At 44.8% G+C, this 20,037-nt stretch overlaps 1 protein-coding gene and 1 long non-coding RNA gene across 3 annotated transcripts in view; one reads left to right on the plus strand and one right to left on the minus strand.

The window, feature by feature from the left end:
• Positions 1 to 5,417: 5,417 nt before the first annotated feature.
• On the minus strand, positions 5,418 to 18,852 carry HEY2 (hes related family bHLH transcription factor with YRPW motif 2). 2 transcript variants are annotated; one of them, XM_051854369.2, is made up of 6 exons: positions 18,629 to 18,852; positions 16,837 to 16,915; positions 16,621 to 16,704; positions 14,313 to 14,394; positions 7,783 to 8,427; positions 5,418 to 7,690 (listed from the first exon to the last, which is right to left on the minus strand). In XM_051854369.2, the coding sequence occupies exons 1-6, from the start codon at positions 18,709 to 18,711 to the stop codon at positions 7,665 to 7,667; spliced, it is 999 nt and encodes a 332-aa protein (XP_051710329.1). In that variant the 5' UTR covers positions 18,712 to 18,852; the 3' UTR covers positions 5,418 to 7,664. The 2 variants fall into 2 exon arrangements, with proteins under 2 accessions (XP_051710329.1, XP_002714849.1); XM_002714803.5 differs by having other exon boundaries at positions 5,418 to 8,427.
• A 199-nt stretch (positions 18,853 to 19,051) lies between these two features.
• The window catches only part of LOC108177469 (uncharacterized), a 101,375-nt gene continuing 100,389 nt past the window's right edge, over positions 19,052 to 20,037 (plus strand). Inside the window, exon 1 of the long non-coding RNA XR_001794288.3 lies at positions 19,052 to 19,798. This is a non-coding gene — a long non-coding RNA (uncharacterized lncRNA). The remainder of the gene's footprint in view (positions 19,799 to 20,037) is intronic.

A 20,037-nucleotide genomic window follows, 5' to 3' on the forward strand; every position in this document is an offset into this window, starting at 1 on the left:
ATATGGGATCCCAAGAGGCATCCTAACCACTGTGCCAAATGCTCACCCCTGCACTTGGGTTTTGGTGATGTCACCATACCAAATCATTTGTGCTTGCCTATGCTTATCTTTCTAGTGGCAGAAAGATTTCAAAATAATTAAAATAAATCTAATAGTGGCTGTTTGTGAGACCAAAACAAGTAGCTGGCTTAGTTCCTGTTTAGGAGTGAGTGTCTGTGAGAGAGGAATGTGTCATGATTAGAATATGGTGTGTGTGCCTCTGTATTTTGCCCTGCTTCCTGAGAAAACATCTTTATTGTCTCACCAGATCCCCAAAGTAGCCTGTTTAAAGCAGCAGTGCTGGCACAGGCCAAGGGAAGGCTAGGCCAAGGGAAGAAGTCAGCTCTTCCTGGGTCTGGAGAAAATCCACACAGAGCTACACAAAGCTTATTGTTTTGGGGGTAGGGAGCAATAACAAGCCTAGGTTTGCGGCCAGTGCCGCGGCTCACTAGGCTAATCCTCCGCCTTGTGACGCTGGCACACCGGGTTCTAGTCCCGGTCGGGGCGCCAGATTCTGTCCCGGTTGCCCTTCTTCCAGGCCAGCTCTCTGCTGTGGCCAGGGAGTGCAGTGGAGGATGGCCCAAATGCTTGGCCCTGCACCCGCATGGGAGACCAGGAGAAGCACCTGGCTCCTGGCTTCGGATCAGCATGGTGCGCCGGCCGTGGCGGCCATTGGAGGGTGAACCTCCAATGAGGAAGACCTTTCTCTCTCTCTCTCACTGAAAAACAAACAAACAAACAAAAAAAACCAAGACTAGGTTTGCTCTAATTAAGGAAAAGGTTAAAAAAGAAGTGTCCAAAGTTCTAGGAAGCAGACTTTTAAAGTGTTGCAAATAATACTTCTCCTCTTGACAGCTTATAGTCAGGAAAGGGTGGGCATTGTGGCTCAGTGGGTTAAGCCTCCACCTCAGAGGCCAGCATCCTGTATGAGTGCTGGTTTGTGTCCTGGTCGCTCTGCTTCCATTCCAGCTCCCTGCTATACACCTAGAAAGCAGTGGATAATGGCCCTAGTATTTGTGTCCCTGCCACCCAAGCGGGAAACTCAGATGGAAGTCCTAGCCCTGGCTTCTGCCTGGCCCAACCTTGGCTGTAGCAGGCTTGAATTCAAGGAGTGAACAGTGGATGGAAGATCTTTTTCTCTGTCTCTCCCTATCACTCTGTCTTTAAAAAAAAAAAAGAAAGGAAGGAAGAAAGGAAGAAAGAAAGAAAGGAAGAAAGAAAGAAAGAAACTAGGTGTGACACTTGCTTGAAAGTTGAATTAAAACTGGAGACCTGCCAAAATAATTTCCTTTTTGTTGTATCATAAATTGGAATTATTCCTTTGTTCCTCTTTCCATACATTAAAAGGGTGAGATGGTGATGGTTCTATGCTAAGACTATGGACAGATTTACTCTTGTCATTAGTCCAAAGTGATCCCAGGGAGGCTGAAATCCTGGTAGAGTTTCAGTGTCCCCTCCAAAAGTCAAGCTGGAATGTAATTGTTACTGTTACAGTATCAAGAGGAGGACCTGTAAGCAGAGATCAGGTTATGAAGGCTCTGGCCTCCTGAATGGATTCTGTGGTTGCCACAGGCATGTTAGTGAGAGTGGATTTGTTGTCAGTCCCTCTCGCCCCTCGCTCTGCTATGGTGCAGAACAGAAGCCCTTGCCACATGCCAAGGCCATGCTCTGGGACTTCCACTCTCCAGAACTGTGAGAAAATAATTTTTGTCTTTTTAAATGGCTCGCTCTGTGGTATTCTATTATAGCAGCAGATGATGAATTAAGACAGAGTCTGAGTCCAACAAAGTAGTGTCAAAAGCCACAGCCTTAGGGTCAAAAGTACAGGCTTAAGATCAGACAGGTCTGGGTTGAATCATGGCTCAAGCTGCAAGATACAGCCTTGGACAATTAACCTATTATTCTCCAATTCCAAATATGCAAGAAAGTAAGAGGGGATTTGAAAAAGTTCACAGAAAAACAGATTTAAACGTTTTTTGGAGGGTGCAAATTTTTTTGAAATCCATGCAAAACAGGAGCTTTTGAAAAGTTTATGGCAAATGTGTATTATGGAAAAGCTGCATGGATTTCAGCAGCTTTTAATTCCATTTTTTCACCAACCTTTAGAACTGTTCACCTGCAATCAATCATATTATCCATAATATGATAATTATGAGGTTTAAAGAAGAGGCAGATTTTTAACAGGGTTTGGCACTGAGAACTACTGAATAGTATCAGTAGTTAGTATCACATTTTTATTTTTAAAATTTGTGTTCTGCTGTTGGCGCTGGTTCCGAAAGTTACTGTGAGGACCTGATGGTCTGACCAATCCCATTCCTTTCTTTTCTTTGAAGTGGCAGAAAGAAGTCATGGGAAAAAGCACCACCTGGTGCCTATAGACTCACTTCCCATCTACTCCGGCCCCTCACAGAAGATTGTCTATGTGAGATCAGTGACTTTTCTTTTTTTTTAGAGCTCCCATTCAAGTTCAAAGACTTACCCTTCCAAAGAACATGAGCTATAGTCACAGTTTATGATGTCATGTTGGCTGCAATGCTTTGTTGTAGTTGCTGAAATATTCACAAGTGCAGTCACTGCTTAGATCTTAAAAGAATTAAAAGGGGGAAGTCCAACTCCATTCTTCAGTAAAATACAGCAGACCAACTAGTAGTAGAACCACTGGCCAATAAAAACAAGAAAAGTTTAAAAAGCACATCTTTCTTTAGATCATGCAATTTACAAAGTCAGTCTAGCATCTTTGATTAGGATCCTGTCCAAATGAAGTGTTTTAACAGCAGGCTAAGTCAGCCAGGATTTTTAAAATTGCATTATGAGTACATTATGTTATTGTGTCATCTCAAACCCAAGATGTATTATTTCATTTTTATATTATGGTGATTAGACCGTATTATGAACAATGTGTAAAGTAAGGTTGTACTTGTTTTTCTTAAAAAGTGATTCAATAGTCTCTCTTGAAACTGATGGAGTCTTAGACTTATGACAATATGGAGCTCTAAAGTCACATTGCTTTGTGATGATTTCTAAGATGGTGGCTCTTCCTCCATGATAATTTGATGATGGGGAAAAAGGAACAAAGTGAATACATAGGATTGTCCCAAAGGCTTAAGATTCATAACACACATGTGTATGTGGATATGAGACATTGCTTAATATATGGCCTTCATTTCAATATTATAAGTCCCTCAGATTTCTTTATGATAGGAATTGTAATAGCAAAAGATCTGAAGAACAAAAGTCCCTCTCCTACCAGTTCTTGAAATCTTTTTCTTCACTCTTAGAACATTCCTTTTGTTTGCATTTGAGAGACAAAGAGAAAGCTCTCATCCAGGGGTTCACTCCCCAGATGGCCAGCACAGTTGAGGCTGGACCAGGGTGAAGCCAGGAGCTGGGAACTCAATACAGGTCTCCTACATAGGCGACAAGTGCTCAGTTAACTGAGCCAACGCCACTGCCTATCAGGGTCTGTCCTGGCAGAAAGCTGGAGTCAGGAATCACATCCCGGTACTCCAACAGGGGAGCAAAACGGCTGCTCCGTGCATCCCCTTCTTTTGAGGGTCCCCGTGAATAGCTGGTACAGCAGCTGTAGCTATCGCTGCCAGGTTGCAGAGCTGTCTTTTAATGTGCTCCTACACACCACTTGACACCTGACATATGCAGGATGTTGCTGTGCACACAGCAGCTGCTCAGTAAATACCTCTGGCTCACTGATGTGAAATACAAACTGCGTTCTACTTAAGCATACATATGGTTTTAAGAGATGGGAAAATTCAAATTTCTAAAACTGTTCCCTCTTTTCTTTTACCCTACTAAAAACCCACTGCATTAATTTTGGAACTTTCACAGCAATAAAAGTCACCAATAAATCAAACCCTAAAAGTACTTTTACCTTTAAACAATTTTTAAAGGTCATAACCTCTTCTATTTTGATTACAAACATGATAATCACCATACTTAAAGGCATAACCTCTTTTCTATTTTGATTACAAACATGATAATCACCACACTTAAAGGCAAAACACCTTTAGGGATGGCAAACTCAATGGTCGAGTTAATATAAATGATAAAATGTGATGTTAATAGTTTATGATGTGAAACATTGTTGGGGGGGCAGCACTGTGGTACAGTGGGTAAAGCTGCCAACTGCAGTGCTGTCATCCCACTTGGGCGCCCGGTCAAGTCCTGGCTGCTCCACTTTTGATCCAGCTCTCTACTATGGCCTGGGAAAACAGATGGTCCAAGTCTTTGGGTCCCTGTACCCGTGTGGGAGACCTGGAAGAAACTCCTGGCTCCTGGCTTTGGAATGGCGCAGCTCCAGCTGTTGCGGTCAACTGGGGAGTGAACCAGCAGATGGAAGAACTCTCTTTCTGTCTCTCTCCTCTCTCTGTGTAACTCTTTCAAATACATAAATCTTTTTAAAAAATTGTTAATGGATCAATTCATTTGAAATGGAACAGTTTAACCAATTAAATTGAAAAGTAATGACCCATATTTAACTTGAAAGAATGTAAAAAAAAAAAAAAGGAAAAAAAGAGAGGGAAGGAGGAAGACAATTTAAAATATTTAATCCAAAATTTTAAAAAAATTCCATTTTTAAAGTAGTTTACATTTCAGAAAAGGAAAAGTAGCTTGTTAAAAGCTGATAAGGACAATCAGCAAAGAATGAAGTTTTACAAAGTAGAAAGTTATTTTGATGCCTACTGCCTGTAAATTGTGCTTAAAACGTAAATTGTAAATCCTACTAAAGCCTTTTTCTTATTTGCTAATTCTATCAAAACTGTTTGAATACATAAAGAACCACAGGGTTTACAGACAGGATGAATAAAGTGATATGGATTTGCCCAATTTTTGTTTTCCCACAGTTATTGACAGAAGAAATTAGGCAAACCTTGCATTTGATTTTCAAAGTCAAAATAATGCAAGTGGCCTCCCATTTTCTCCTTGGAGCACACTGACACACATCACACCACAGTCTGTTTTCATGTTTGGCCCAACAGCTTCAGGAACGCTACAGCAGCTTTTTATTTATTTATTTGGAAGTTATAGTTACACACAGAGAGGAGGAGAGACAGGGAGAGAAAGGTCTGCCACCCCCCAATTGGCTGCGACAGCTGGAGCTGTGCCAATCCGAAGCCAGGAGTCAGGAACCTCCTCCAGGTCTTCCCACGTGGGTGCAGGAGCCCAAGGACTTGGGCCATCTTCCACTGCTTTTCCAGGCCATAGGAGAGAGCTGGATCAGAAGTGGAGCAGTCAGAAATTGAACTGGTGCCCATATGGGATGTGGCACTGCTTTATCCGCTATGCCACAGCACCGACCCCTATAGTAGCCTATTTAAGGCTTCATTAGAAAGGAGGAAATAACCACATTTTCACAACAGAAGAAGTGTTCATGAGATACAAAGATTTACTATCAAGATGTATGTACTAGGGTACTTCACAGAAAAGTATAACGGAAAGATGGTTTATTTTGGTAAAAAATAAAAATTGGAATGCAGTTTTATCGTAATACTCACTTTCCATGAACTTTTTGCAGATTCCACATATATGACTCCAAATTATTTTACAAAGTAATCTTTTAACTGCATTTTCATTGACCTTTTGAAGTCATCTTGTATTTTCCTATCATGCATGTATGTGATGTTTTAGAAATGTTCTACTAATGTTTCAGAGTTAAAAAATGTATGACAACTCTATTATCCTGTACTTGCTATACTTTCATTTGGAAGTCTTGTATTTGCACTTTTCCAAGACCCACAGTTAAACGGCAGAAAGGTGGCCATTTGGCCTGGTGGGTAACATGCTGCTTGGGACACGTGCATTATTGGAGTGCCTAGTTCAAGGCTGGGCTCTTCTACTTTGGATCCAGCTTCTTACAAACGTGCACCCCTTGAGGCAGATGACAGCTCAAGTACTTGAGTCCTTGCTGCCCATGTGAGAGACCTGGATTGAGTTCCAGGCTCCTGTTTCTGCCTTTCAAATAATGTGAAAATAAATAACATACTAAAATATTTTTTAAAAATAAATACAAATGAATTAAAAAAAAAGGCAGAGAAAACTGATCACTTCTCACTTCCAAGTGTCTTACCTGCCTATGTTTGATTCACAAACTCAGAAAAATGTTATTTTCAAGCAAGCTGTGATAAATTAGTCAAATGATTTTGAAAGGGAGAAAGAAAAGCCATGGCTTAAATTGTTAGCCAAAGGTGGCCTCTCTTGAAATTCATGTCAATTTTCCATTCTGCAAAGTAACTCATCCACATAAAAAATTGTCAAAACGGACATCATTTAATTAGTGATATGTAAAGACCTTTGCATAGAAAAAGGTTACAAAGTAATGCGAAAAATACTAGGTACAGTAATTTTAAAACAAATATTTCAAAGTGTAATTTGCATAATGTTTAACATTCTCATAAGGTTTATTGCTTTCTCCACACAGCAGAGAAATGAAGTGCATAATACATGCTGTGTCTCTTTCAAATATAAAATCTGACGTGCTCCATTTCAATGTATTAAGAGATTATTTTGTCATTAAACAAATCCAAAAAAACAAAACCAAAACACCATTATGTTGCACTAGTCTAGGCAGAACAAAAATAATTTATATACATCCTATTGCATACATTCATCTTGATTTGGGATCAAACACAATCACTAACTTGACAAAGAGCATTTACAAATCATGACTTTCTTCCCAACGCTCTCTCCTTGTCTCATCACCTCTAGAATTGCAACTTGTCCCCAAAGGCGACAAGAATAGATGTTACACATTTTCAGGAGAAAATGATGAGGATAAATATATAAAAATAGTCCCAATGAGACTGAATAAATTAATCCAAACTCTTATGAACTGGGAGTTTTCAAGTTGGCATGACTCAAACAGCTTCTGGTGGGCACACAGGCAACTGTTTCTAGGTGCACTATATAAATGTACTGTTTAGATAAAGCAGCACCAGATGTTGAACCATCAAAAAGGAAAGGTACCCAGGGGCTTGCAGGCAGAGGAGAAATGCTTGCTAATGTGAGCACTGATGGAATATGAATAATTGCTTATGCCACTGCATTCCTAAATGTCACCAATTCGCAAGTCAGTACAAAGAAAGAAAACTAAGATAAGCTCTGTCAACTTCAGAATTATTTTCAACAATTCCTTTGCCCACTAAAACCCGTGGTTTTGAGAGAAGACCCTTCTCTGGCATTGTATTAAAATGTCTGCAGCCCAATGCAGGGCGTGTCTCCCTCTCTTTCCCTTACCTAACCCCTCTGCCCTCCTTTCTGTGTGCAATATTGCATGTTCACAGGAAAACTTTCCTAGCTCAGGCACTTAGGAAATCGAGTATTTCTTTTTTTTCCCCTCCATCTACTTTCAAGAGAATTCAGTCGGGGCATTTTTCTTCCCCAAGGCAGACATACTGACGCCCTGCTGGATGGTTCTGCCCATGCATTTTCCAGGGAACTTCTAAGTGGAAACAAGGGTGCAGTTCTCAAAGTGGCTGATGTCAGTTACCAAGCTGCCTTTCAACAAACAAACGACAAAAGGACAATACCACGTTTCCAACGTGTGAGGTTGTGTCTCAAATAGCTTTATTGTTCCTCTGTGGATCTGTAGGCAGGTATCTGTATGGCTACCTTCACGGTGAGAGGTCTGAAGCCGATTCTGAAATGAAGGACATTCAGTTGCTACTTGCAGAAGTTCAGGGAAAAATCAGAAGGCGCCAACTTCTGTCCCCCAGGGGCGGTAAGGTTTACTGTTTGTTCCGCCGCTCGTCTGCTGAGGACTGGAGGCGGCTGACACGGCCAAGGGTGGGCTGATCGCCGTCGCTGCCGCCACTGCTGCGGCCGCGTTTGGGGGGAGCATGGGGAAGGCCCCCGCGAACGACAGAGGAAAGCTGTGTGCAGCTGCCGTGGCGGCGGCGGCCGCAGCATGGACGGTGGCTGACAGCGACAAGAGAGAGGTGGACAGCGGCGGCACGCAAGGGGCGACACTGCCGGTGGATGGCATCCGAAGGGCGGAGTCTGCGTGGGCAAACGTGGCCGTGAGCAGGGCAGAGCCGTGGGCCGGAGGCACTTCGGAAGTCGTGGAGAGGCGGCAAGGGGCCGACTCCGAGGTGTGGAGTCCGTTGGGCTGGAGCAGGGCGGCGGGCAGGTGGTGGAAGGCGGCGGCCCAGTGGTGCGGGTGCAGCGCGTGGTGGTGGTGGTGGGCCATGGAGGACGTCATGGCCGCCGCCTCCCTCTGGGAGGCGCAGGTGCTGAGATGCGAGACGAGGCGCACGCGCAGGGGGTCTGCGGAGTCCAGGCCCTCCACGGAGCTCAGGTACCTCGCCACCTCCGTCAGGCACTCTCGGAAGCCGATGCTCATGAAGTCCATGGCAAGAGCGTGGGCGTCGAAGTAGCCTAGGAGGAGGTGTGGACCACGTGGGGGTAAGGAGAGAGGGGAGACATATGGCAGTCAGGACAGGGGCGCCCTGATGCCACCCTGTGTCCTGGGGAGACCGGTAGAGCCTTTCCTGAATAGGGCCTTCGTCCTGCCACACCTCACACGCGGCAACGCCACGCGCCTGGGCGGTTCTGTGACTAACCATCATTGTCATTGCGGGGGGTGGGGGGAGGACGAGGAACATGGCCCGCCCTGGCTTTCCTATCCTGGGACAGGCAGTGACCCAGCACACTTCATCCTGGACATCACAGTTCCAGTCTCCCTGTCTCTGTAAAGAGCTCGCCCGAAACCTCCTTATGCTCGTGGGATTTGCACGGAGAAGCCCCATGTGTCCCAGCTTGGGCGCTTGCTCTAGAAATGCGCTAGAATCTCAACAAACGTGCAACGTGCAAATGATTGACTTTTTAAAATCAGCACATTGAAACATCTTGTCACTACTTTGTATGAAAAAGATTAATGAAGACAAAGTGAGTTTTTAGAACGAGCTGGTTACTAATTTTAAGATTTTTTTTTCCTGACAGGCAATATAAGGTTGTTTTACAGAGCGATTACTGTAACTCCTAGTTTTTCAAAAGTTCGAATATGTTATCTCTTTCACTGGTTAGACTTATGACATCCACCTGAGGAAAAATCGTGTTATGTCAGTGAGCATGCACCACCCCACATCTCTGGTTATGATCATGACACTGGCTGGAGTGGGGCCGCATCTATCAGAGTCCCTTTTCACTAAAACAAAGTATATTAGAATGTAAAACAGTAACTGATTATTACAGTGGCAATTTAGACAATAATAATCAGACATTTGGGGAAATAGCTACACTGAATGAGTAATGTCCAGTATGCACAGCATTTTTCCATTTGCAACTTTTTTAAAGATTTATTTATCTGATAGAGTTACATAGAAGCAGGGACAGATCTTCCACCCACTGGTTCACTTCCCAGATGGCCGCAAAAGCCAGGAGCTTCTTCCAAGTCTCTTAAGTGGGTGGTAGGGGTCCAAGCACTTGGGCAATCCTCCACTGCTTTTCCCATGTCATTAGCAGAGAGCTAGATGGGAAGTGGAGCAGCTGGGACATGAACCAGTGCCCATGTGGGATGCTGGCATTGCAGGCGGTGGCTTTACCCACTATACCACAATGCTGGCTCCCATTTGCAACTTTTTAAAAGGTAATTTTCAAATGAAAGGTTTAGACTACTCATTTTCAGATAAGTGTTTATATGAATGGGAGATATTCACATTCAAAGGAGGTTATTTTCATTTAAGGCATTTATTACATTATCTTTTCATGATTTTGCAGATCAAAGAATTACTGTTTCATTTGTCATCTACTAAGACTATCTTGGGGCCTTTATTTTGGCACAGCAGATTAAGCTGCCACTTGCAACACTGGCATCTCATGTTGGAGTGCCGGTCCCAGGTCCTAGCTGTTCTGCTTCTGATCCAGCTCCCTGCTCATGCACCTAGGGAAGCAGCAGCAGATAATCCAGTTTTGGGCCCCGGCCACCCACGTAGGAGACCTGGATGGAGCTTCTGACTATTTGGTGTCTCTGTCACTGTGACTTTCAAATAAATAAAAATAAAAATAAATTAGGCTATTGTAATCTATAATCAAAGCATTTTGAACAATAGTCACGTATATTCAGTGCCTATAAACAGAAATGTGGAAGTCCCAAAAAGATGACTGGGACACAAATGTACACCACTGAAACAAAACCAACAGCACAAAGCAGATTTTTTTTTTTTTTTTTTTTGACAGAGTTAGACAGTGAAAGAGAGAGAGAGACAGAGAGAAAGGTCTTCCTTTCGTTGGTTCACCACCCAAATGGCCGCTGTGGCCAGCGCGCTGCGCTGATCGGAAGCCGGGAGCCAGGTGCTTCCTCCTGGTCTCCCATGTGGGTGCAGGACCCAAGCACTTGGGCCATCCTCCACTGCACTCCCAGGCCACAGCAGAGAGCTGGACTGGAAGAGGAGCAACCGGGACAGAATCCAGCGCCTCAACCAGGACTAGAACCCAGGGTGCTGGTGCCGCAGGTGGAGGATTAGCCAGGTGAGCCGCGGCGCCGGCCAGCACAAAGCAGATTTAAGAGAATATTATAAAAGGTCAAAAAATCAGTGGCAGAACTCATTATCATCCCAGGACAATGGCACGGTCAGAGAATTAAGTCTCTGGGATTAGAAGGAAAAGCTATCCCTGAGGAGGAGCCTCCATGGAAAGATTTCACATTTCAGTCCTCAGGGTCTCTCTGAAGGCTTCTCATTTCCATAAGAGAAGGAAGGAGGTCCTGATTAGTGGTGACTGACTCCTGAAATCCAGAGAGGGTTAGAAATTCAGGATACTCTTAAGTCCTCTCTAGCAACTACTGGCATGCCAAGACAGGTGAAAAACAATGAACTATCAGAATTGGAAAGCCAGGAGCATCCAAGAATTTTCATTAGCAGTCATGAAATCAGTGCAATCTGTGGTTTGCCAGCTATGTTGTTGTATATGGCCAACTCCACTGTTGCATCTTAAGGAATATAAATTATGTGATTCCTACGCTGTTGTTAACTACAGAGGGAAGTGATTATGAGCAGCTATCTCCTATAAAATAGATACTGGGCCAACAACAGCATACATGCCCTTACCACTGTTCTACAGTCTCTGAAAAAATGTTTTCATTTATTTATTTGACAGAGAGAGCGAGTAAGCAAGCCACAGAGCTCTCATCTGTTGGTTCACTCCCCAAATGCCTGCGATGGCCAGGAATGGACCAAAGTTGGGAACCAGGAACTCAGTCCAGGCCTCCCACATGGTTGGGCAGGGACTCAACCACTTAAACCATAACCACTGTCTCCCAGGATTATCATTAGCAGGAAGCTGGAGTTAGCAGTGGGAGCCAGAACTCAAACCTGAGTACTCTGAGATGTCAATGTTTTAACGGCTATGCTAAATGCCTGGCCCTGTTCCATGGACTTTAAGAGACTTAACTCCTAACACAACCTTGCGAGGTAGACACTATCACTGACTTCATTTTACAGAAGACAGAACTGGGACTCACACAAGATTAATAATTTCTGCTGTCGTCACTGAGCTACTAAATGGTAGAGTGAGGATTTGAAGTCAGGCATCCCAGCTTCCCACAGCTTCCTTTTCCACTGGGAGAGGAGGCAGCTGGGAGTCTTCAACAATATGAGCTCCAAATGCCACATCCCTTCTTCAAGACCTACACACCCTGCTGGGTGATGACCTCGCCAGTGACCTGGCACTGACCCAACATGTATGGAGCCTGCTTGGAAATGTCTGATCACAAATTATTCTGGGATGAATTCTAGGATGGCAGAGTAGCCAAGAATGGCTCAATTTTATAATAAAGCTGAGGAACAGGATTGCACTGAAGTACAGCAAATGCCACATAACCAAAACCCTGGTAAGAATTCTTGGCCAGTGGCTGACAATGTCAAAGGAGGCAGAGCAGTGAAACAACTTTTCTTGCACATCAGTAACACAATTGGTCTCTTACCAGCCTGAGGTAATACTGTGGAGATAGAGGCCTCTGAGGCTCACCTGCTGGAAGCACAGTACTTCTGTCTCAGGTCAAAAGCAAGAAGTGGCCTGGCTGGGCTGGATCATCAGCTTCCAGGAGTTAATCCAATTCTCTCCTCTAGTATGTAAGAATGTTTGCTTCCTATGTCACTCTATTCATTTAGGATAGTTCCTTAGGGAAAGTGCAACCTGGTCACACCACGTGGGCTTCCCTGTATAATGACTACAGTCCCTACCCTCACACCTGACAAAGGTAAGGTGGTTATAGTCAGGTTGATGTCCTAGAGTTTCTGGTAGTATGGCCATACAGGAATGAAATGCTGAAAATATTTTGGTACTAGTTGGTAAATAACAACTTTCCTCCAATGCCCTACCCCAGTGCTGATCCTGAATCCAAATGCTATGTAGTAAAAGACTAACACTGATGGGGATATTGTTGTGGCACAGTGGGTTAAGTCACTGCCTACAACATCGATGCAATGTGGATGCCAATTCAAGTCCTGTTTGCCCAACTTCCAATCTGACTTATTGCTAATGTGCCTGGGGAGGTAGTGGAAGATGGCTCAAGTGTTTGTGTCCCTACCAAGCACATGGAAGACCCAGATGGAGTTCCAGGCCCTGCTGTTGTGGCCATTGGGGAGTAAACCAGTGGATAGAAGTTCTCTTCCTCTAATTCTTTTTTTTTTTTTTTAAAAAAGATTTATTTACTTACTAGAAATGCAGAGTTATATAGAAAGAGGAAGGAAGAGAGGAAGAGAGAGAGAGAGAGAGATCGATCTTCCATCTGCTGAGTCACTCCCTAAATGGCCACAACAGTTGGAGCTTCTTCTGGATCTCTCATGTGGGTGCAGGGGCCCAGGTACTTAGGCCATCTTCCACTGCTTTCCCAGGCACATTAGCAGGGAGCTAGATCAGAAGTAGAGCAGCCAGGACTTGAACTGGCACTCCTATGGGATGCCAGCACCACAGGTGGCAGTTTTACCTGCTATTCCATAGCACCAGCTTTTTTTTTTTTTTTTTTTTTTTTTAAGATTTACTTATTTATTTGAAAGATAGAGTTACACCCAGAGAGAAGGAGAGGCAGAGAGAGAGAAAGGTCTTCTATCCGCTGGTTCACTTCACAACTGGCCTCAATGGCCGGAGCTGCACCAATCCAAAGCCAGAAGCCAGGAGCTTCCTTTGGGTCTCCCACGCAGGTACAGGGGCCCAAGGACTTGGGCCATCTTCCACTGCCTTCCCAGGCCAGGGCAGAGAGCTGGATCGGAAGTGGAGCAGCTGGGAGCCGAACCGGTGCCCATATGGGATGCTGGCACTGCAGGCAGCGGCTTAACCCGCTACGCCACAGCATTGTCCCCCAGCACCAGCCTCTTAACTCTTTCAAAAAAATAAACCAGAAAGCACAGGGGAAGGGAAGGGGGATAAGGGGAGGGGGAAAGAAGAAAAGACTAATGCTGAGCACAGAGAGGGGTCTAGACCTCAGCTGCAGCCCTGTGATACCCTCTCCTTATCCATTAACTACGCTGAGTAACACCTTTGGCTAAGATAAATTTCAGTCTTCCTTGAAGGGTGAAAAAGAGACAAAATGGCAAAATCAAGTCTGAGTAATGGGTGGGGCAGTGGGACAATGAAATCTGAAGGAATGTTTCTGGTCTCAGGGTCTCAGTCTGTTTTCAGCATGTGACCAGGGTCTCTTTCTAAGTCATGATAAAGCACACAGATGGCATCTCTCCAGGGCCCTAGGCCCAGAGCACCTGCTCCTTTGCTGTCTGACCCTACTCCATTAATGGTTTCTAACACAGAGCTTCATTACCTGCACTTCACTCTGCTCAGTCTAAAACCAAATTCAAGCAAAATTTGAAAAACAAACAAAAAAAATCCTAGGATCACTTTCTTTGGAATAATTAGGTGATCTGAGTCCTAATCTTGCTTTAATGGAAAGAGAGGAGAGATTACCTCTAGCCTTCTGTTTGTGTTGGGATGTTTGTGTGTTTGTTTTGCCTTTCTGTACAGATTCCAGCATGTGTTTGTGAAGCCCCAAACAAATCTCTGACTAGGCCGCTGTGAATGAGGCTTTACTTTCACAGTATTATGAACGCAAACACAAGCCCAGGGTCAAGTGTTTCTTCTGTTCCAGAAGTTCTTTCCCACGAGTTCAATCCTGCCATTAGCATTGATTTCCATGGCTTTAATCTGGGACCGCCTATTGCAGCTTGTTAAAGAATTGTTAAAGACTGTTCAGCTATGACTGCTTTACAATATTAGGGGGAACTGCAAAGAGAAAGGTGGAAAAGGAGAAAAAAATGAAGTCGCTCACTTACCTTTACCTCCTGTTGCCTGAAGCATCTTTAAATGATCCACTGTCATCTGCAATATTTCAGCTTTTTCTAACTTTGCAGAACCCTGCAAAAAAAAAATCAAAGTTTCATATGTCCTATAGAAATGTATATGAAATGTTATTTGCTGAAAGTAGTATTATGCTTTCAATTTTCCCTCTCATTAGAAAATTTTGTTGTTTTCACAGAAAAATCTGAATTCTTTCCAAATTTTACTTGAAAACATTATTGTGTCACATCTGTTGACAGGTATCTGCCATTTTAATTTTTAAAGACTAAAATAAGGCCTAATAAATAACTTTTAAATCATAATAATTAAACTCCTAAACTACCCCAACTATCAGTGTCTTGGTTAGTCACACATTTTGAAACCTACAATAGTCTTTTATATAATGCTGAAATGTAGATCAGTTAAATACCAATTTTGGAAAGAGAGGAGACAGGATTTTAGTAAATTACTTTAAAAATTTAAATACAGAAAGTTCTAGTAAGTCCTTAAGGTAACTAGACCAGTTAAAGCAGAAATAAGAGGCTTTTTAAGGTGTGTCTTCAGTAATCACCAGCAGGTGTCACTGTGAATTCCAAGATAATAAGGAATAACTTAACTACTCATTTAGTCAGTACCATAAATGTGTAAGGTTCTCTAACCTTTTAGAATAGTTTTAAAATAAAAAATATACTTTTATGTTCCTTATTTTAAAATACAACAACTTAAAGAAATCCACTGAAATGCAAATTACCACCTCAAGTGTCCCAGGGGACTGTGGGTGGCTTCTAATTTCCTGGAAGGGCTAAATAATTAAACCAACATGCCGGAGTTTTTTTTTCTCCCACCTTGGAAAGGATACTAAAGTTTACTTCAGGTTCCTATACTTTCCTTATTTTGTTAAATTATCAACACTCAGTACACGGGTATGAACGCCAGAGTTATTTACTGCTCTACAGAACTCCTCTGATCATATTGTGACAGGGCCAGCTCCCTAGGGTTGGTAGCCAAGCTCCCCAAGTGGGAAAGCTTGTGTTTATGGTAACTAACTGCCAAACGACAGAGGTCTGCTTTTAAGGTTTAAGTCAACATTTAAGGGGGGAAAAAAATCTAACAAACCAAGAAAAAGAAATCACCAAATTGACTGCTCCTAACTAAGGACACTTCTGTCCTGGACATAATAACAACCCCAGGGCAGACTAACAGTCCCTTTTGCAGCCAATCTTTGAAAATGCTACTCATCAAAACTGTCATTTCCATGTTACATTTTGCTTATCAAAGACAGCCCCAGTATACAGACTGCGTGTCTTTTTTGTCTTAAAAATGGATAATCAATAGCACATTTCATTCTGCATTTTTGTCAACGTTCAACTTTTACAAGAAGGTATACAAGTAGCTTCAGTGAAAGTGACTAATAACCAAAACTGCAGTTTCTGGATAATTTCCAAGGGCTTTGTAGGGCTTGCTCTACAATGTTTGTGGATTCATGAAGTAAACAACAAAATGGAATAAACAAACAACTGTTGTCTTGTACTCTATTTGGAACCAAATGAAAAATATTTTCAACAAGCACATGTTGCCACATCCTTTGAACGACGCGCTTGGAAATCCGTGCCTTTGGCTACCGCCGAACAAAGAGAAACACAACTTTTTAAACTACAAAGAACATTTAAACATTTGGCTTTCTACTTTTCTAAGTATGCAAACTCTTTTTGGTAAAGCAAAGCTTGAAGTCTGAAAAAGGGCATGTACGACTAATTTGGTTTTTACCAAATCCAAAAAGGTGTACCAAATCAAACATCATTCTATTAGCCCTGGGATTAAAAAATGGAAGTATGTGGCTTGATAAATGTTATCAGAATTATTATTTGGGAAGCAGAACTACAGATATTCCTTTCTGGGGTTTATTTTTTAAATAAAAGGATTACTTAACAGTTTGGCAAAAAAAAAAATACTTTATAATTTTTTTTTTTTTTTTTTGCAGGGAAGAATACTATATACAACGCGGTCTTAAAACCACTACTGGTATTCATAGAAAGAACAGAGAAAGCATGAACAGTCTTACCCTTAAGGGGAAAATAAGCTAAAGAATGGAAATGTTTTTCAACTTCAAGATGGATTATGTTTTTAATAGTTTTGCCACAACAAAGCATTTTATTGAAATAGCTGCTCTGTGCCAGATCAGGGCACATACACCATTATTTTAATGAGCTTTAACAAGAACCCACATCCCCAGATGAGAGAATCAGATTGTTTGAGTTTTTTTGGGGGGGCAGGGGGGAGCGGTATGTGATGGGGGTAGCTTACTTGTTTTTCAAAAGCTGTTGGCACCAGTCGTCTCAACTCAGATAAACTATTATTTATCCGATCCCGGCGCCTTTTCTCTATAATCTATTCCAAAGAAAGCAAAACAACAAAAGTTTATGAATACACAAATGATAAAATTACTCACAATGGAAAAATAGAACTGTTGCACATTAGGCTGGGTTACGCGAAATAAAATGGGGGGGGGAAATCACATACCCCTCTCCTTTTCTTTCTTGCCATAATCTGAGATGTGGTTGTTGGAGAATTCGATCTTATCACAGAACCAGAACTTTGCCTAGGAAATAGGAAGAGTATATCAGGTGTTGCATTAACATAACAAAAGTTTCTCCAAAGTACAAAGTGATCGCACAGATCGTGTCTGTGTTATTTTAGTCTTAGTTCTTGCTTCACTTTTAACAGATTGCACTTTTAACTCTGCTGACTCTTTTCAGGTAGGAATTATGTCCCTTTGGTTTTAAATCTGTAACGTGCTAATACAGATGTCAAATCCATTGGCAAAAATGACCCTGAATCTTACTTGAGTCTCCCAGTGAAACAATGATGAGTTGTTAGGGTGAGAAATTACATATTAATACTTCCTAGTTCTACTCCCACATATTTCTTAAGTCAATTAACGGCTAATAGAATCCTACCTCCTCCTTCCTGTCACACACACTGAACAAAGTAATAGCACTTTTAAAAATAAGAATCATATTAAGCACCACTATCAGATATAGAGTCATCACATGTCAAACTGTTGTCCCTAGATGCAATCTTTAAAATAAATGCAAGTTATTGTATATTTCAAATCTTCAGTCATATCTCGTAATAGGGCAAAATGAACAAATTTAATGTGTGGCATACTGATCTTCCAAAAGCATGTCCTAAATTAACTATGCCACTAATAGGAAACTTAAAATTAGGTTTAGTACTAGGAAAAACTTTGAAAATGAAACCACCTCTCAGCGGTCCGTGTAAGCTTAAATCTCAAGCAGCTTGCTAATGAAATGCTATTTTTCCAAAGTTCAATCAAATTATCGTCTGGTCAGGACACTTTCATAGTCCTGCCTAGTTTGTATCTGTTGTGTTTCCTAACTCATGGGTACTACATTTTCTTGCGTTCTCAAATTCTCCAGGTTTCTGTCATTTGCTCTTTTCCATTTTAGAAATGTTGCACACACCAGGTTCCTATTACCTCACCTTTTCACTTCTGGATCCTATTTCTGAATCAACTGTCCCCTATTATTCTCACCCCCTTTCTATTGGTTTCACCTTTCACGTGACACCTTCCGTTTTTCGGACATTTTTTAAGATGACATAATGATACTTTAAAATTAGATTCTCTGCAACCCACGTCTCACGTAAACATCTTTGCTCTTACCGTCTGCAGGTTGTGGTTTGTACCTATTACAAATAGGGTAGGAGAGCAAAGTAGTTTTCCAAAAGTAGGAAGGATTTCGCTCTTTGACAGCTGCAGATAAATAATTAAGGCGCTTCTGGGGATGCCAATTAGAAGCAATTATCACTTGACCCGGCCCGGCGCTAAAACGCCTCTCGGTTCATGTGCCTGTGCCACAGGAAGCAGGAGGTCTGGCTCCTGGGATCTCGACGCGACCCGCAGGCTCAGGACCAGCGCGTCAAGGAGATGATGCCCTGCCCATCCTCGCGGCCGCCACTCGCTTGCGGGTCAGCCAAGTCACGCACGGTCAACCCGAAACGCGCCACCGCCGCAGACTAATTTCTCCTTTCTCCTGGCCCATTGTGAAAGTGCCCCCAACAGTTGCAGTGGCGGGGGGCGTCTCTCCGGACAGCCGGGCTCCCTCCCACGCCCGCGCGCTCCCCTCCGGCTGCGGCCCGCGCCCCCTCAGCCCCACCCCCGCAGCGAAAGACGACAGACAGCCCTCGCCCCCCACGCAAAAAGCATCCCGGACAGAACTTCCCTCCCCGCCACGAGCCGGCGGAACAGAACGTCGGGCTCCGGGGCAGCTCCCTCAGAGCGCGCGCTCACCCCGAGTAATTGTTCTCGCTCCCCACGTCGATGGTCTCGTCCATGTCGCTCTCGGAGGTCGTCTCTTCGCAAGGACGCTTCATCGTGGAGAAGACGGCGCAGGGCCGGAGCCACGGGCGCCCTCCCCGCCCGCCTCCTTCCTCCCTCCCTCCCGCCCACCCTGGGCCTCCGCGGGCGCGGCTCCGGCGACGGCGGCGGCGGCGCGGTCGGCTCCTCGCAGCTCTTTCCCACGCCGCAACCCTGCTCCGCGGCAAGAGCCGGCGCCGGCCACGCCCCCCGCGCGGGCGGGGCCGCCTTTCAGCCCCCGCACCCCGGCCCCTGCGGCCCGCCGGGCAACGCCTCCCCGGAGGTCGGCGTGTGCTGCGATTGGCTAATCCGGGGGGGCGGGGCCGCGCTCTCCAAGGCCCGCCTCGAGGCCGCGGTTCAGGCGTGGGAACGCGGCCGAGCACCTGGGAGCCGGGAGCTGCGCGCGAGGGCGGGCGGAGGGTGCTGAGGGCGTGTGCGCGGGTTCTGTGGAGTCAGCCGGGAAGCACGCCGAGGAGAGCGCGGGCTCGAGCGCGGGCGCGGGCGTGGCAGGGGGCGGGCTCCGGGCGGCGATTTTCCGCCCTCCTGCGCTGCCGGCGGTCTGGCCCTTAAGTTTCAGGCCGGGTTTAAAGAATAACCCCGCGCGCGTGGCTGAGTGTGCGCGAGCGCGTGTGACGTCGGGCGGCGCCAGGGCTCCACCGAACCGCCTCTTCCCACCCCCATTCGGCTGTCCCCAGTCTGGGCCGAAACTGCTGACTGGCTGACCAAAGCGGTCACACTTGCCCTCTGGGGGTTTTGAAAACCCTAAATCAAAGCTGGCTTTTCTGACAAGTCCCGAGCCTACGTCCGCGGCCTCTGGGCTGGACAGATAAGGGCGTCAGTTCTCCCTCAGGTACTTGGCTGCCGGCCGCGGGACGCGCGGCTTCCCTGTCAGCTCTGTGCTTCCCCCGTTATCGATTCCCACGTGGTGTCGGCCGCGGGACCGCCGAGCAGATTTGGCCGGGGCCACGTCCGCCTTGGCGCTGTAAGCGGCGTTAGGGCCGCGGTGCGGGTCTTTAGGGCACCAGTTTAGCAGATTTTCAAGTTCGATTTTCTCGGACTCGGATGAACCGGATAGCCACTTCCGTTCTCCCTCCAACCACCCAGGTGTGTGCAGGCGCAGCCGTCGGGTTCCTTAGAATCCGGAAAGCGGAGGCTCGCGCTGGGAGCGGGAGTTTGTTTCTTGACGGACGCACTCGTGTCCAGTAGACCTTAGGGCACTGGACGCAGGGCTGTAGAAACTCTAGTTGGGCTTTCAGTGAAACCGTCTGCAAGCCGCTCTTTCTCCCCAGCTCCGAGGAACCAGGGCACCGGCCACGCGCGCCGTGCCTCTTGCAGGGCAGGAA

This window comes from Oryctolagus cuniculus, chromosome 5, assembly GCF_964237555.1.
Source record: "Oryctolagus cuniculus chromosome 5, mOryCun1.1, whole genome shotgun sequence".
In the NCBI taxonomy this organism is placed as follows: domain Eukaryota; kingdom Metazoa; phylum Chordata; class Mammalia; order Lagomorpha; family Leporidae; genus Oryctolagus; species Oryctolagus cuniculus.

Excerpts from the sequence above, each read along its gene's own strand:
- HEY2 (XM_002714803.5), bottom strand. The coding sequence starts at position 18,711 with ATGAAGCGTCCTTGCGAAGAGACGACCTCCGAGAGCGACATGGACGAG. Across the intron at positions 16,705-16,836 it reads CAAGAAAGAAAAGGAGAGGG|ATTATAGAGAAAAGGCGCCG; the intron begins GTATGTGATTTC and ends TCTTTGGAATAG. Across the intron at positions 14,395-16,620 it reads CAACAGCTTTTGAAAAACAA|GGTTCTGCAAAGTTAGAAAA; the intron begins GTAAGCTACCCC and ends TTTTTTTTGCAG.